The sequence below is a fragment of the Balaenoptera acutorostrata genome, chromosome 11 (genome assembly GCF_949987535.1).
Source record: "Balaenoptera acutorostrata chromosome 11, mBalAcu1.1, whole genome shotgun sequence".
Classification (NCBI taxonomy): Eukaryota; Metazoa; Chordata; class Mammalia; order Artiodactyla; family Balaenopteridae; genus Balaenoptera; species Balaenoptera acutorostrata.
The window spans coordinates 25498971-25517555 of record NC_080074.1 but is presented as its reverse complement, the minus strand read 5'-3'; the positions used below and the strand labels follow the sequence as shown (position 1 = coordinate 25517555).

At 42.7% G+C, this 18585-nt stretch overlaps 1 protein-coding gene across 1 annotated transcript in view; it reads left to right on the top strand.

Annotated features, from left to right (window-relative positions):
• Window positions 1-17616, top strand: part of ELK3 (ETS transcription factor ELK3) — a 69924-nt gene extending 52308 nt beyond the window's left edge. The window contains exons 4-5 of the mRNA XM_057556557.1: window positions 8817-8939; window positions 14952-17616. Of these exons, the coding sequence (XP_057412540.1) occupies window positions 8817-8939; window positions 14952-15050 (222 nt within the window). The 3' untranslated portion in view covers window positions 15051-17616. The remainder of the gene's footprint in view (window positions 1-8816; window positions 8940-14951) is intronic.
• The last annotated feature ends 969 nt before the right edge of the window (window positions 17617-18585 follow it).

The window sequence follows — 18585 nt, the reverse complement described above, 5'->3', positions numbered from 1 at the left end:
GCTTCAGTAAAAAACAGTGCTAGTCTGAGAAAGCCCAGGTCCACAGCATAGGGGAGAGGAAAGCAAACTCGTAGAGCAAGCAAAGTCTTCAGTGCTGTTAACTCCAACATGAAGGCGGCCTTTTCCTCTAAATACAGTATTCAGATGCTCACTCGTGTCCAGCTGGCAGCTGCAGGGCAAAGGCAGAGCAGGTACTGGTAAACCTACTTCTGCTTCCTCTGGAAAACTGGATGCGTTTCAGTGGCAGAGGTTAAGTGCATTGGCTTTGGGGTCACAGACCTGGATTCAGTCCCTGGCTGCACTGCTGGGTAGAAACGTGACTGCGGGTACTTGCTTTCTGAGCCAGTTTCCACATCTGTGCAATGGATTGTTGTGAGGATTAAAGGGGATAATGGCCGTGGGAAGAGAGCTGGCTACAACCGGCGGGTTTTAGTATCATGTGACTTTGTGGCACCGGGGTGGGGTCATGCTTGAGGTGGGTAGGAGCTCTCTGTCCCCTGCCTCTGTACCCATCGCTGCAGGTGTCCTTGCTGTCACCATCACTAGTGGCAGCAGAACTGAGCTGCTCATGTGTGCCAGGTACTGTTCGAAACACCGTCTATGCACCGTCTCAGTTATTTTTCATCACAGGCCCGTGAAGGAGATACTATTATTGTCCCATTTTTCCAACAGAGGCAAGTGAGGCACGGAGGTAAGGTAACTCATCCAAGGTCACACAGCTAGCAGGCCACAGAGGTGAACTTGAACCCAGTTAGTCCGCTCCAGAAGCCATGCTCTTTAAGTAAAATGCTCTCGGCATGTGCACTGGGAAAATGCCCACTTGTCCCTGATCATGAGATGTCCGTGGTGTTTGCAGGCAGCTGAAAGCAGCTCTTGGGCATTTTCCTCTCCATGGCTTCTCCCAGATGATTGTGGCCCAGGGCTTTCGTGTCGGCTCGGCTCGTGAGCTGGTGGTGACGGCAGGCTGCCGCGGAGGGGAGGGCTAAGGGCTCCGTTACAGGCAGAATGAGCGTGTGTGCTCTTAAGTGGGGCATTTCCTAACCAAGCAAAACTGTCCAGTGACTAAGGACCGCTGAGTAAATGGCTCAGGCACAGCGCTTCCGATGTCGCTCAGAGAAGTAACTAGAGAAGCGGGCCGGGGGGGCAATCTGAGGCTCTCCTCCCCGGCCTCCTCTGTGTTTCCAGCTGTGAGGTGTAGAGAGGCCTAGAGCCAGGCCCAGGCCAACTCTGATTTCAGCCTCTGCTTTCTCTGTGTATCACCGTCTGTGAACACGTGCCAGCCCTGTAGTCGTGTCGGAGGAAAGCGGCTCGGGCTAGCCCTGTGGTTTTGGGCCTGGACATAGTGAATTTAGGGAGGCTCCGGGCAGCGGGACTGAGGATGTGTGGCTGGGCCGAGGGGAGGGGGGCCAGTGACACGAGTTAGGGACAGAGGGTGGATGTGGAGGAATGGATGCAAAGCTCAGGACTGGGAGACCGCATCTACTAGAATGGCCTACCAGCAGGCAGGGGGCAGCACGGGAAAGCCTGTGCCTTAGGGAGATGCGCAGGCTGGTCCTCCCACTCCCAAGCTGTGAGGGCGGGGCCTCGACCTGTGAGCGAGCGCCACGAAGTCCAAGACATGCGAGGGCGCTTCCCGAGGGGAGAGAGGTACAGGGCAGGGTCTGGACTAGGACAGGAGAGGGGCGGGGCGGCCTGGGCCAAGGGAGGGGCTTTGGGTCACGTGTGAGGGGGTGGCCTTGGGGGCTAGGTAGTGTCTGAAGCCATTCAGAGCTAAAGGAGTCAACGGCTGCCCTTGGGAGATGGCGGAGTCTCAGGGCTTGAGATCCCCTCACCTTCTAGCGGGCTCAGCTCTGCACCTGCAGCGCCTGTGGCTGACAGGGAGGGAGAAACCAGAGAGAGCAGAGGAAGGGCAGGACTCAGGGGTGGGGTGTTCCCCCAGGTGGGTTCTCTGAGAGCAGACAGGAGAGTCAAGTGGCTTTATCTTGACTTGACCAGCCTTGAGTCTTTTAGGATTTCGGGGAGGCCTCGAGTCAGTGTAGGATTTGGATTCTCAGAGAACAGGAGCTGTTCCGGGCGCCCCAGAAGCTAACCCACCAGCCCCTGGTTCTCCCTCGAGTGCACAGTCAGAAACAGCACCAGCTCCCTCAGCAGTTCTCCTGAAGTCCACTGGGCCTCACACGCAGGGGTGTGAAATCGCCCCAGGGACGGGAGCGAAAGACTCCTGTTCGCCCCCAGGTCAACTCGGGGGGGCTCCTCTCCACCCAAGGGAGCGTGGGGCGTTTCTCTCACAGGCAGCAGTGGCGCCTCACTCCCGCGGCTCACTGGCTTCTCTCCTCCCTTAGCACTTTCTGTCGCAGAAACTCCACTTTCTGTGGGGTGTGCAGTGTGTACGCAGAAACATTTGGTTACCTGTGGGGACCGCCTATCAACTTTCTTCGTGGCTAGCTTTAAAAGAGACAAAAGTGTGCTGTAATAATTTGATACCCTGAAAATGAAGTTCCCAAGAACTTGTATTTATTCCAAGAATGATTTATATTTTATATTTTATTGATTCATTATTGATTCATTTATTCCAAGAATAATTCCCAGGTAGTTTCAGCTAGAAGCATGGCAGGAAGAAGGGTAGGATTAAGCATGTCTCGGCCTGCTAAGGGTCATGTGGTTACAATGCCCTCCAAGGACCTTATTAAACCACATACCTCGTGTAGGCCCAAATTCAGATTTGAAATTTCAAGCTACAACATGATGGGCATGAAAAAGCATCGGCATTCTGCCACTCCCCCAACATCGTAACCGCCACTCCCATCAAGAATGCATTACTCTTAGGAGTCTTTGAGAAACGATTACAAATGTAGACAGACAGGATGATCACCACGAGGCACCCCCAGCGTGAACTGTGAGGAACTGAAAAAATGAGACTACAAAAGCCAGCTGGTGCCAAGGAGGGAGGCAGTTGGAGCTCGGCCACCCAGGTCACATTGGACTGTTGCTAGAAAAACAAGAATGTTATCTCTGATGGCATGAGCTACAGAAATTGAGATGGGGGTGGGGGGAGGTGCCAGGATGTGAAACCCTCCTGGTTTCCAGCCAGGCACCATGGAAGCCCAAATGGTACCAGCTGGAACTTCTGATTCTCTGTATCTTCTGCATCTGGGTGTCACCTGTCCCTCTTCCTTCCATTTGCCTCTTCTGTTTAGTCTCTCCCTCCTCCTGTCTTACCAGTGTAAAGTTAGTTCAGAATCGGAGGTTGGCTCATTGCACGTCCCCCCATTTATGCCAAGACCTCTGCTCATCTCACACGTGATGTCTAAGACGTTGAACTCAGATATGTGCGGGCACCAGGGCGTGAACTCACATCAGAGTCTGAGCATGCATGCCCCGGGCTGTTTTATTAGCAGCGGCTTTGGGTTAACACTAACTGAGTAGAGACAGCTTGCTGAGGACTGAAATGCTAAAACCTCCTTCCTGCATTTACTGATGGATGTGACAACCTTGAGCCCACATCACAAGGCGGGAATGGGAAGTAAAATGGATGCGTGTGGTGCGGAGCCATTGGATAGACTGCATCCTGGCTCAGCTCTGGAGTGGCTTCCATCTTACTGTCTCTTTTGCCATGATCACAAAAGGAAGTAAGTTTGGTTTTTTTCCCCTTCATCCCACTCCATGACACTGCCCTAGCTCAGCCTGCAGCTTTCTCCGTACTGGCCCTAGAGAAGAAGGATGTCCTTTTAGGAGCTCTGTTCAGTGGAGGATGTCATTGGTAGACTTTTGGGTGACTTGACACTCCAGCTGAAGGTTCTTGCTTCTCCCAGCTCTGGATTGCCTAAGATGAACAAAGTGTGATCGTCGCCCTCCCTCTTTCCACCCTGGGGCCCGTCTTCTCTGTAGATCCTTTGTGGATCTCCCGACTTCTCCCCAGTTCTACCCTTATTCTATTTTCCCCCCCTAACTCTTACCATAGCTACCCTGGACCAATAGGGAATTCTCCTCTTTGTCCTCTTTTCCTTCAGATCAGCACGTTCAGTGCTATACAAACTCCTGTGTGACTCTACTTCTTTTTGGAAGTTCTTAAAACCATGTTTTTATTTGAATTCAGTCAACTGTAGGAGTTTCCAGAGGTTCACTGTCACCTTTTGAGGATTTTTTTAACCACAAAATGGCACTGTCATGGATTCTGTTGGCATCCATGGGAGATTAAGATTAGAGATGTTTGTTGCTACAACCTGCCCAACCATCGGCTAGGCACCTGGAGATACAGAGGTGAGCAAGACATACACAGTTCCTGTTCTCATGAGCTTACAAGCTTGCTGTCCAGTAGGTAAAGAATAAGGGCAATATATAACGTGAAATTATAGAGGGCCCTGGGAACTCATTGAGGAATTTAGACTTGTTTTGATGGGGAGTTAATAGCTGCTGAAGGTATAAGTCAAGGGAAACAAAAATTCCTGTTAGAATCTATCAACAAGTAATTATTTAGCATTATTTGCAAATCACAGGAAGGACACCAAAAGTACAAGTGCCTGCTTTTATGACCTTAGGACCTAGCCATGACAAGGCATACACACGCACAAGATGGCACACGGCAAGAGCCAAATACACGGTGCAGAGAAGTACCTTAGGAACAGAAGGGGGAAAGAACATGTAGCTCAATTCAACAAACCCAGATTGAGCACCTATCATGTGTCATGGGCTTTGCTTGGAGCTGGGGGTGCAAACGTGAATTAGATAGTCCCTGTTAGTTGGGAGGGAACTCGTAACTTACCTTAAGTTGGTTAGTATAGTATCCCGGACACAGTACAAATGGAATTCTTAGGTATAAAAGGAATACTAAGGGAGACGGTATTAACTTTCTTGGGGATGGGGAAGGGTGTTGAAAAGGTGTTCGTGGAAGGGGAGATCACACTTGGGCAGGGTGTTAAAGGATCAGCAGCAGTTTATCTGGCACATGGGGTGAAGAGGGCATTGTAGGCAGAGGAACACCTTGAGCCAAAGCATAAAGATGTGCAATAGCCTTGTGCATTAGGGCAGAACAGTAGTTCAGTAAGAGGGGAGGATACATTCCAAAGGTAAAGGAAGTGGTGGAAGATGGAGCCTGAGTGACGTAGTGAGATTGTGTCTTAGAAACCATCCTGATGACGTGGATTAGGGAGGGGAGAGGCTGGAAGCAGTTAGGATATGACTGTAAAATTCCAGGTGAAAGACAATGAGGACCTAAGGCTGTGACAGTGGCATGAGGCGAAAGGCAATTGATCTGAGAGACACAGGGCCTGCCACCAACAGGACTTGGTGATGGGTGTGGAGGTGCTAGGGGAGAGCCAGAAGTTGAGTATGAGTTTGACGGAAGCAAAGAAACTCATGGGGAAAGGTTACAGGTCCAGTTTGGGCTGTGTTGAGTTTGAGGAGCCTGAAGGACATTCAGGAGGAAACACCCAGCGGCAATTGGAGCTAAGGAGAGAGTTTGGGGTGGTTAAGGGATGGTTAATAACTGTAGAAGCAGATGAGATCACTTGTGGAATGGCTCTAGCCCAGGGGACCATGGGCTGAGTGGTCAGGATAGTTCTGGAATGAGTGCTGAAGAACTAGTAGGTTGGAATTGTGTGGTGCTCAGGACACTTCAACCAAAGCTCGGGGGGGGGGGGGGAGGGGGGATGTGGTGGGGCGGCTTTCACATGAAACTAGGCTATGGGGGAACCTAGAATTGTGGCCAGGGAGGTTGTACTCTTTTTTTCCCCTGAAACTAAACACAGTGTCTTAAGGGGATTGATTCAGTGGCGGTGCTCACAACAGATTGGAAGGGAGAGACCAGAGGCAGCTGGGCTGCTTTAGGTGGCAGCTGCTGAATGCCACCTAAGTTGATAGGGGCTTGGATGCAGCAAGACTGGAAATGAGGGGGTAAATAGGAGAGTCAGTTCCAGAAAGAGTCCACAGGCCATGCCCAGAGGGTGTGGCAGGGGGTGAGGGGAAGGCATTTTGCATCTCAGTGACTGGATGCAGGGTCGTAGACGACTGGGCTCTGAGTACAGGGATAGTGTCTTGTTTTACCATTGTTTCTCTGGCGCCTGATACATACTATGTACTTGGTCAGTATTTGTCGAGTGGGTAGATAAACGGTGCTCCTGTTGATAGAAATGGATGCGTCATAAACGCTGGATTTGGCAAGAAGGTGGTGAGTTTGTGCCGTTTGGTTGAGGGGAAATCAGGAATCTCCTTTGAGGAGGTGGAGGGCATTTTGATGGTCAGAGGGCATGATCCAGGAGGAGGGCACTCAGGAGGGGTGTGTCTGGACACTGTTCGCTCACCAGGTTTAGCTCAAATATGAGGGCTTTCTAGAAGACTCAGTATTAAGTGTAAGAAGAACTGAGTGGGGAGGATGAAATGAGGTCCTGAGAGGAGGGTCTTTCCCCTTGAAAATGAACACCCACTGCCTTTGGGCCCTAGGGCATCCCCTTCCCTGGCAGGTGCCAGGATCAGTAAGTCCCTGTCTGCCATTCAGAAGAGCTCATTTGCTAAGACATTCTTCAGTGAAGGAAGAGGAAGCATGCGTTTTGCTGGTGGCTTCTTTCTTTAGCCTCTACCTCGGGCTCAGCTTAACCTCCATGACTCAAGGTGCTTGTGGAGAGAGGCTGTGAAAGCTCACATGATACCAGAGATTAAGCCAGGCCAGGCTTTATAGGAATTTTCCCTAAAAGAGCAACCAACCAGTTTTTTTCTCTACGGCCACAGGATCTTCAGGCAGAACAGGGATGGGAGGGAGAGGGAGGAGTGAATGAAGTCATTTTACAGTATTTATTTGCATGTATTATAGAAGACATTTCAAATGTATTTAACATGAGAAACAGAAGGCTACTGTATTCTGAGTATATCCTGTATCCCTTAGAAACAAATATGCAAAACATCTCAAATTCAGACATGGGATGAATTTTAGACTATGAAAATATATTCTACACCTCATATGTTGCTCAGAGGATTAAAAAGAAATGGATATATATTTATGGCCATGGATGAGAGAAAGGTAGCTAGCTATGTTTTGTAGTTTAGCAGATTCACTGTCTCTTTAGAGCTGTGAGACTTTCATTGGTAGGTAAACTAGGAGGCCCTGAACACATTGGTTAGTAAATGTTAATGTGGCATACTGTGCTTGGGACCTGGCTTCAGAGTACCATGCAAATACTAGTTCTCAGATCACCTGCGCTGCGGACTTGACCCTAACATGGCTGAGAAGAACCTTAAAGCACCAGCTGACTAGGTTGGTTTGTCTGTTTCAGAACATTAAGTACTTTTCCATATACAGTTGAGGATTTCTCCCATGAAGAGGTGAAATACAGTTCGTCAAGTACACTTTTAATTAATTACTAATGATAACAGTCCTGAACACTTATTGAGCATTTGCTCCAGGCACATATTAAGAGCTTTACATAGATCATTTATTCTTCCTAACAATCCTGTAATGTAAAAAACGTAGGCATTTTTCTCCCCGTCTTGCAGATTAGGAAACTGAGGCATAGAAAGGTTACCTAGCTAGTAAGTAGTGGTTCTGAGATGGGAACCCTGGCAGAGCCCATGCGGAACTGCTAAGCCTGAACCGTTAGGCCAGATGGCCTGGCAAGTTTGTGAAATTGCCTTGAATTAGAACAAATGGGAAACTTATCCAAAACAAGTATTTATCCTAGTAACCTCATAGGTCATTCAATATGTAGGAAATGCTGTAGAACCAAAGACTCAAATAATTTGAGTCTTTTCAGCAGCTTGTTTGAGAACCTTTGGATGTTTGTCTCCTTTCCACTGAACAGAGCAGACCTTTCAACTTCGGTTTAAGCTGAATGTTCTGGATAATTAACGAAGCTGCTAAGGCCAATTCTAGGAAAAAATAACACTTTAGCATCTAGCACGATGCAATCTGAAATGCTGGTGCCCTTGCTGTCGTTCTTCTTACACAGAGCACCTTATTGACATCACAAAACCGCTGAGGGGTTCCTTCTAGTCAGCAAAGGTACAAAACCACCCTGGCCAGGGAGTTTGGCTCCGCTGAGAATAAAAGCCATGCAGACTTACCAGCTGGGGCCGTAAGTGTTGTTTCTTCTGCACTCTGGCTGGCTTGCAGGCCAGGACTCCTGCTGCGTGTAGGCAAGCAAATGCAATCCTTGGCACTCTCCCAGGAAACCCAGAGTTCTGGCTTTATACCCAATCTGACAAGAAAGGATTTTTTTTCCCCCTCCAAACCATTTGCCAGGGAGATGAATTCTCATGAACCCCATATCCGGAGTGAAATCTGGAAAACCCAGTTCAGAGCTTTTGATGAAGCTGCTACAGGGTATTTTAGCAGCAGATCCTGAAGTATTAAAGGGCTGTTGATTGATAGGGAAAGTGAAGCTTGGGAGGCCCTTTAAAAAATGTGTGTGTATGTGTGTAGCCAAAGGAATGGATGTCCACTGTAGAAAAATAAGAAAATATAGGTAGGAAAAAATAAAGCCCTTTCATGGGATCCCATTTACTTGTACAATAAATCTTGTTTAATGCGTGAGGAAGAGCAAATTGAAGAGCACCTGGACAGAAGTTGCTAGGAACTTGAGTTTTCTACTAGAATGCTTAAGGAAGGTAATGTTTCCATACTTTCTTCCTTTATAAAATTGCTCATACAATTAGCATTGAAGGAAATTAAGCTGCACAGCCCTGCAGAAATAACAAAGTTGTCAGATTTTCCTAAAATGGTGAAGCTTGTTTCTTGGTTTGTGGCTAATGCCCCTGGCCACACTACTGACCACAGGTGGAGTCAGGTGATACCTGTATCAAAAACTGTGTATGTGCTTCTTTCCCAGACACCAAATGGATTGCTTCTGACCCCGAGTCCACTGCTATCCAGCATACACTTCTGGAGCAGCCTTAGTCCAGTAGCTCCACTGAGCCCCGCTCGGCTGCAGGGGCCAAACACGCTGTTCCAGGTGAGCATTTGGAAACGAACTTTTAAATGTGGAATTTCTAAGGGATGTGTTTCCCCAGTAAATCCTGCAAGGTAATATTTTCACTAAATGTAGGGCAGAACTCACTGTTTAAGTTTCCAAAAGGAATTCATGTTCACGTGCCTGCAAAAGGCTGTCTTCAGAGGCACATATTTTCACTGAGGTGGAGTTCTCATGTCAGATACCCATAAATAGAACAGTTAGTTCTTGAAGTGTTTTGGGTATTTTCACTGACTATGAAAACTGGAAACTTACTAAGGAAAAAAATTTTAATTGTATTTTATAAAATCTCATAAAAGACTTTAAAATACTAATCTATTAGTCAATGTAGTGACATCACAAAATAAATTGAAAAATAGTGAACAGCTTCTCCAAACTGTGATAGAAAATTTACCTGCATAAGTCTATGAATCAGAATCAAGCTCTTGTTCCATAAAAAAAGAAAAAAAAGCTTCCAGGGCATTTGGTTAAACATGAATTTAAGTCTCCACTATTTTATCTTGTAAAACTCCCTGTACTAGGTAAGCACATTCATTAGTCATTCCCACACTAGAATCCTGCAGTAGAATCACTTGCTATCGTGTGGAAATCAGTATTTCCTCTTGGAGACTCAAAAGATTACTCACTGACCAAGATGTTACTGTTTGACTATGTGAATGTAGTGTAGAAGGGATCCTAGGGACAGGAATGAATCAAAACTGGATAAAGTACAAACCCCCTCTCGACCTGATTCTAGCCTGGTCTGTCTCATACACCCTGCATCCCCACGTCTGCCCCCGCCCCCCAACATGGCTTACCCCAAGTTAGTTGTAGTTCTTTTGCTCTCGTTGCATCTAGCGCTTGCCACTTTGTATTCATCTGGCAATCTCCCCACTAAACTGTGGGCCCTCAAGAGGCCATCTTGTTTGCTGTGGTGTGCGCCTGGCATCTAGCACATTTCTTGGTACACAGAATGATGTTCAGTAAGTATCACTGGCTGACTAAGGAATGGATGCCTCAGAATTCATCAAGAAATGTCTAAGATAGATAAGTGTTAAAAAGATCAGGCCTCCAGTGCTTTTCTGAGTTGTTCATTTTGCTTGTCAAGTTTAATATCTACCTCTGTGCCATGGGCTGTACACGCTGGTATTTAGGGTCTCATTGGGAGAAGGGTGGAGCTAAAGAGGTTTTGATTACTATCTTGCTTCTCTGGTTTCCTAATAGGGTTGAGGTAGGGTGTCATGATGTGACTATATCCCTGGAGTAATCAGGTTTCTCTTCCTGGCCCTTCTTCTCATCACAAGAAATTGAGGATATGGTCATGCACAGCCAATGTGGTGATTCTTAGCCATTTTAACTCAGGCAAGGAAACAAAAACTAGAAATAGTGAGCAAAAACCAGTGAGCAAGTGCAGTATTAGGCAAGTTTTAGATTAGTAATCTTTTGGTGGGGGAACTAACAGACCTTATTTCCTGGAAGTCTCCAGATGGGAGCAGCAGAGAGTTCCCGAGTAGAGCAGAAAGGAGTTAGCTGTATGGTGCATACGTACAGTCAGCTCCATGGCGGTAGGGACTGTAATACTACTCTAATCCTAGAACCTGACACAGGGCCTCTCTAGGCTTCCCTAGATACTTGTGAATAATGAACGGACTCTTACTTCCCTCCTTACTGGGAATTCTGCCACCTGATTGGTGCAGGGCTTGGTGACCTCCGAAGGAAGCCATGGAGAACTATTGGTTGGGAGTTCTTTGAGATCTGTTGCCTTAGACACTAAACCTTTTCCAGCCTGTTACTCCCAACAGGAACAGTGGTTCGTGTCCACAGTGATTCTACACATTAGTAGGGTATCAGGAGCTCTGGGAATTGGGAGATAGATAGGCATATCCCTCCTCTTCAGTCACTACTGTAGACCAGTGGTTCTCAAAGTTAACGGGCAACAGAATCAGCTGGAGGGTGTGTTAAAATGCAGTTTGCTGAGCGCCGCCCCCTCCCCGAGTTTCTGACTCAGAAGGTCTAGGATGGGGCCTGATAAAAACATTTGTTCAAGCTCCTAGTGTTGCTGCTGCCCCAGGAACCACACTTTGAGAACCACTGCGGACCAGTGGCTCCTAATTGCCATTTAGAATTCTGCAGAAGAAATGCTGCATTTAAAGGCTACCTGCTCAGAATTTTGATTTCACAAACTGGACCTGTCCTCTCTCCTGGAACCATGCAAAACACAGTTCCTGAAAAGGAAAGTGCAACCAGGTTTGGATGGCTGACAGGTCGCATGGCCTTGGGCCCTCTTTTTGGGATTGGGATCCATGAGACTAAGGAAAAACAATTTTGTACCTTTTAAAGTATTATTACTCTTCCTATGATAAGAGCATTGAGCTGGTGAAAGCTGAAATTAGCAGTTTTGAAAATGGTAAGTAACATGGTGAGAAGAAGAATTTGATTTTTAAAAATTAGACATTTCAAATGATGGGTTTCAAAATTCAGATTACTATCAACAGTACCCCTTTTTAAACTAATGAAAATAAGGTTCTTTAAAAATAGCAAGCCTCTATCACATATGCTATGTGAATGTGTTGTTAGAGGAGGAAACAAATTAGACTCGGCCTATAGTAAGTTTTAAATGATGCTGGCAGATTTCCTGCTATGATGATTAGAAAAGATCAGAATCCTTAGGGTCACCGTTGACAGAGCTGAGGGGTTTTGGCACAGACGGTCCCCTGATATTACTATAGTAAGTGAGAGCAGATACTGAAAATTTTTTTTTTTTTTTTGAAAATTTTAAGGGAAGGAGAGTGAAGATATTTTATTAGCCTTTCTAGAAGAGGTATGCTTTGGAATCTAGACACGTTTTAGTGAAGAGAGAGATGCCAAAGACATTGTGCTAAATCTAAATATACAACCTTGATTTATAAATAGAGATGGGTTACAATTGGACCGTTTAGCATTTTAAGCTTGTCTTTAGGATGTCTGTTCCACTTTTGAAACAGATTTTGATCAGATTTGGAATACACCTAGTCAGCACAGCTATATCTTGAAACAAGGTAATTTTCAATTGAGAATGTTTTCTGTAATTTTTAATTCAACAAATCTAACCCAGCAAATATTTGCAATGCTCTGAGGCAGGGACTGCGGGGATATACAATATGTGAATAAATAGATGTGTAAACACAGTGCTACAGGAACCCAATAGGAGTAGCTCTTTCCAGCTGGGGACTGGACAGAGGCTCCAAGGCAGAAGTGTCACCTAAGCTAGGAAGAAGGGACAGGATTTTGGCAAAGTATATTCTAAATGAATAGATCTGTATCATTTGGATGTGAAAGTCTGTTCTGGAAGGAACTGGGTGATGATAGGAGACTGGCTAGAAAAGCAGCTGTGGGATTTGAATAGTATACCAAGGAGTTAAGTGATAACCACGGAAGGCTTTTTAAGCTGGAAATAGCATAACATCTCTATTTTAGAAAGATAGCGCTGATATCACAGTGTGGAGAGAGGACAGAAGAGAAAGCAGAAAGCGTAAGGGGCAGGAAAACATGAGGAAATTTATACTATTCCAAATTCTGAGGGAAGAATCATCTTTTAGATAAGAACAGTGAAAACAGGAATATATTTCGAAGACATTCCAGAGGTAAAATTGAGAGGATGACTTAGTTGAGTGTAAGGAGTAAGTAGGTAGTGAAAATTAGGAAGAGGCAAGGATTACTAAGTGATTAAAAGACTGGGAATGCTACTGATAACAACAGTTACCAGTTTTTTGAGGGCTGCTGTATACCAGACATTGTTCTAAGCACACTTTTTCATGGCTTATTTAATAGTCCCAATAGTTCTATTTGAAAAGATAACCAATTTCACAAGAAGAAGAAAAGATAACTAAGGCCCAGAGATGTCGCTCAACTTACCCAAGATCACATGTTAATAAGTGGCAGAGCCCTGATTAATGTTTGTTTAGGGTCGAGCTCCTTACCACCACTCTTATTGACGTAAGAGTGAGTGGGGAAGAGGCATTGGTGGGGATAGCTAACTGACATCAGGAAATGTTTGTTGAGTCCAGTATAGGAGAAAGGAAGGCTGAGGACAAAAGTTGGGGAATGCTGTAATTTAAGAAAAGGGACTGTGTGTGGATGACTGGGGGGGGGGGCAATAAAGAGGACTATGAAATATGTCAGAAAAGCCAGGCTAACCAAGAGAAACTATGACAACTGAGTATATAGAAATAAAGAGCACAGGACAGAAATCAGTAACAAAACCAAAACTGATTCTTTTGAAAACACCAATAAGATGGACAAAAACTGAGAGAAGATGTAAATAAACTCACTCAAAGAATGAAAATTCAAAATCTGCTCTTCTTCCAGTGTTCACTCTTAATCAATGGGAATAGTGGTTAGGAGCATGCCTTAAATAAAAAGAGTATAAGCTAAATGCAAATAGATTTGATAACCCAGCTGAAATGGATAAAATTCTATGTAACATTAAAATTCCAAGTGTCAGGAAAGAAACAAAAACCTTGAATATAACCATTAAAGAAACTGAAATAGTAATTAAAGAGCACCATCCCCCAACCCCTGACAAAAATAAGTTGGGCAGTTTGGTACAGAAAGCACAGTATCTTTCAATCAGAGTTTAAACTTGGCTTTACTGCTTATAAGCTATGACCTTTAGCCAATCAGAACTTAACTGAAATCTGTTTTCTCATCCATAAAATGGGGATAACCGAACTTTTATAGGCTCTAGATATCAAATGAAATGACAACCACTGATAAACTGTAAGGGACTAGACACATAACAGTTACTGAAATAGCCTGAAAATTGCAAAAATATATTTACTTGTTCTACAAGTATTGTACTTCTAACACATGCCTGGCTCTGTAGTTTGATACTTACTGATGAAGTGAAGTTTCACATTTAGCTTATCTAGACTAAATAGGAATTAAACTAGAAGACAGCCCAGGAGAGGGGCATTGTGACACATATCATCCTGCACAATGAAAACCTAGTTTCCAACAGTTTTAAAAGGAGGTCTTAAATTATTTCATTAAAATTAAATGGCAGGCTTCCCTGGTGGCGCAGTGGTTGAGAATCTGCCTGCCAATGCAGGGGACACGGGTTCGAGCCCTGGTCTGGGAAGATCCCACATGCCGCGGAGCAGCTGGGCCCGTGAGCCACAACTACTGAGCCTGCGCGTCTGGAGCCCGTGCTCCGCAACAAGAGAGGCCGCGACAGTGAGAGGCCCGCGCACCGCAATGAAGAGTGGCCCCCACTTGCCGCAACTAGAGAAAGCCCTCGCACAGAAACGAAGACCCAACACAGCCATAAATAATAATAATAATAAAAAAAATTTAAATGGCAGTATAGCTGCTGTATTTTAGACCTGAAAGGTATCAAAGCATATACCTTTGTCCTATTTATCATCCTAGTTACCAACAAGACAGAAATTAACTTTAGTCTTTAAGTTTTGGCACTTATGGGTGATCTCTCTACTCAGTTTGATATTATTTATCATTTTAATTAGAAAGAATACTTAAAAGATTTAGAAAATAAGAATATCTTTAAAGATAAGAACCTTCCTCATTTTTAACAGTTACCAAGAAGCATCATTGTAGTACTCTGGAAAACTGATAGCCAATTTCAAAATACAGTATGAGAAGTTACTGATTTACACATGCAAGGAGTCAGTTTCCTGGTTTTCAAAATTAATTTTTCTTAATATTTAAAGCATGGAATCTTTTAGAAATAGTATTAGAACATACTTTAGCAACATATAAAGTACATATTTTTTTCTAGTAGCCTAGGCACATAAAATAATTAGGGACATTTTCTAAGCCTTAGCCTGTTTGCTGTAACCTTGATTTCATTGTCATTTTCCAATCACACATTCTGTAAAATAATTGGCAACTGACCTCTATCAATCACAGGGGTGATGAGAGAACTGATCCACTATGGTCTGTCTAGGAATGTAAAGAACTCAGGTCTTCCCGATGGATTTGCAATAACTATTTTTAAAAATCTTTTGTCCACTACAGTTCCCTACACTGCTTAATGGCCACATGCCAGTGCCAATCCCCAGTCTGGACAGAGCTGCTTCTCCAGTACTGCTTTCTTCGAACTCTCAGAAATCCTGATGACATCTGGCCACAATTAAAGACTCATTAACTGATGAAACAAATTTGTCCCCATGGGCTAGTTTACCTGTGTCGTGAGAAGGACGTTGTGAAACCCGTCTGTTAATTTGGTTTGCACTTTTCATAACATGGATGGTCTAGATTTATGTTAGCATTTTAAAAACTTTTTTATATTCAAGTATATATGAAAATCTGTTTTGCATTAAGTGAATTTTAATGTTTTTGTTTTTATATCTTCTTAGCTCTTAAGTGTTGAACACTGTTGACAGTGAAGAACTTTTCTTAATGGTTTTCAATGTAACTAATAAGGATGTGAAGCTTTTTTCCTCTTTAATTCTGCATATGCTGAACTGTGCTTATATACACTATAACCAGCTGTGCCTTCCTTTGCATTTAGTTTAATGTAAATGATTTATATATTTTTTAGTATTAAGAGAAATTGTTTGAAAGACAAAAATTAGTATCAAACAGCTCTCTAGTAGAATTTCATTATTTTTCACAAGTAGGCAATATGAAAGCAGATTCATATTACTTTTTCTTTTTTGCTTTCAACTGTATGAGAATTGCCTTAGAACCTCTTTTGAACTGAAATTCAGTGAATATAATGTCCAAGTAATGTTTTTATAAGAAAAAACTAAGCCATATTTAGACAATAAACTTTCATAAAAGAGAATACTCTAAAGTGCATTTTTTGAGAAATGAACGTTGAAAGGCTAGCTTCCTGTTTACAATCTTTTAGACTCCTTCCAAACAAAAACCTGAGATGGAAAAGCTATATAAAGTTCACTCTATCCATGCCCCTGGAATAATTCCTAGGTGAGCACATTCTTGTTTAAAAAAATTAACCTGGTTCTCCCAGTTTTCCATAGAGAATCATACCTCTCTGATGCATTTACTGTGTCATTATGTTAGGGTTTCTCTAAACCCCAGAAACTATAATTAACATTTAAAAATCCTATGCTTTGGAAGAGGTTCACAGACTGGTGATGAATACAAATAACAAAGAAACAATTTTGTAACACCAGGTGTCTTCATGTGTATAGGTATAGCCTTGCTTGTGGAAACTGAGAGGTGTAGGATACACTGCTTTATGTGTTACTGTTTATGGTGAGAATGAAGGAAAACTGATAAAAGAAATATAAAATTCTTCAGGAACCTCATCATTGTGGAACTGAACTGATTATGTAACAATTTGGAATACTCAGCAGTAAATTCTTTTGTGCAGTGTAGTTTAGAGTAGTGATAATAGAAACATATTTTCTGTTCCTTCAAAAAATCAGCAGGCACCAGTCTACAGTGCCATTCTGTATATGAAGCAGTAAAGTTCTCATGTAAGATAAAAGAACTGGAAAGTGCCCAGTGCTTTCAATGCAAGATTAAGTTAATTATCATCCTTAACTGTAACAGAAACCAATTTGAAATGTGGCTAAATAATTCACTGATCCAAATGAGGCATTAAATGGCAGGGATTATGAGAAAGGGTAAAAAATAAAGGTTGCCAAAACAAATATTTCTTGAATTTTCAGGAAATCTAAAATTTTGTTTTGACACTTACAAAGCTTGAGATTTTCAATTGGAATTGAGCATCTCTGTGTTTGGGGATGTATGCCCTTATCTGGGGAAAAAAATCCAAACACTCCAATATGCATCTCTGAATATAAAATAATGGGTCTGGTTCCAAAATCTCCAAATAGACACTACTGTCACTCCCTTACAGGCTAAGGATAATTCTTAAAATAAAAATACACTTAAAATAAAAGAGCTGGTCCAGGGGACTGGTATTCACCAAACATAAAATGTTAGAAGAGGCCTTTGAGAATGCATCCAACCACCATTTCCAGGTAAGGACAACTGCACAGGAGAAGTGGGAGTTGCCTAAGGCTACATAGTTCATTAAAGGTAGAACAATGATTGGTGCTCAGTCCAGTTCTAGTTCCCCACGCCTAGCTATAGGTAACTACTGGTCCAAAACTGTAAGGTAGAAAAAAACAAAAAAAAAAAGCATTAAAAAAACCCCCTGTTTTGTCAGATAAGAGCACACCTCAAATTCAAGATTCTTACAGAGAAACTAAGTCAATGTGCAAAAACCTAAACCAAAAATATTATTTTAAATGTAAATGTTGAATGTAAATCTGATTCTTGTACTCCCTTCCTCCAAATACTATGATTAACATACACTCTAGCTCCAGTTACTAGAAATGGAAAAATACAATAATTTTTGATGGATCAAAAAACTCACTATAACACAAATAGAGAACTGGAGGTATTGAAGTATAACACTTATAGCTCTGACTCATTCTGTGTGTTGGGTTTGTTTGTTTTTTTAAACAATTATTTTAGTCAGAAAATAGGTTTCAAAGAACATAAGAAATAACTTTGTTTTCCCCTTTTTATATGTTTGCTTGATCAGTGTTAAAATGCTATGGTAAAGTTTTATAGAACTATAACCTAAATGTTGGTCTCTTTGTACACATCTTTTCTATGACTGCAAATCTTCATTCAACTTTCATATATGTATCATTTTTACTGTTATTTTTGTTCAATAAATACTTTGTGATAAAAGGTGTGAAGAGGCAAGTGGATTGGTTTACTTCCATTTACTTGGGATGATCCAAATTCCACCATTCTATAGGATATAAGTTGGAAAATGAATTGTTGTTTAGCTTAAATATTGCACATTGAAACACACTATGTATATATAAATCTTATTTAAACACAGATATTTAAGGAAACAAATACACTTATTGAGGTTGAGTTGGGTGGAAGGGAATGAATTTGAAGAGTGGTCCTGTGATCTCTTAAATCTGAAGTTCTATCTGTCATTCTGTACTGAGATAGGGAGGTAAGGAGAATGGGAAAAACTAAACTACCATTTATTCTTTTAGCTACAAATAATATCAAGAAATTAAAGCCATCCCGCGTTCATGGATTAGAGCACTTAATATTGTTAAGATCACAATACTACCGAGAGTGATCTACCAATTCAATGCAATTCCTATCACAATTCCAAAGAAACTTATTTTCCCCATAAATAGAAAATCCCATCCTAAAATTTACATGGAATTTCAAGGCACCTTGAATATACAACACAATCTTGAAAAAGAAAAACAAAGGTGGAGGACTTACACTTCTAGATTTCAAAACTTATAAAGCTATAATTAATTAAAACATTGTGGTACTGGCAGAAGGATAGAGATGTAGACTGAGAGAACAGAATTGAGAGCCCTGAAATAAACCCTCATACCTATGGTCAACTGATTTTCAACATGTATGCCAAGACCATCCAGTGGGAAAAAGACAGTTCTTTCAACAAGTAGGGCTAGGAAAACTACATACTCATATGCAAAAGAATAAGGTTGGACACTCACTTTACACCATAGACAAAAATTAATTCAAAATGGATCAAGGCCCTAAATGTAAGTGCTAAAACTATAAAACTCTTAAAAGAAAACGGGAAAATATTCATGTTCTTAGATTTGGCAATAGCAACTTAAATATGCCACCAACATCAGAGGCAACAAAAGAAAAAATAAAC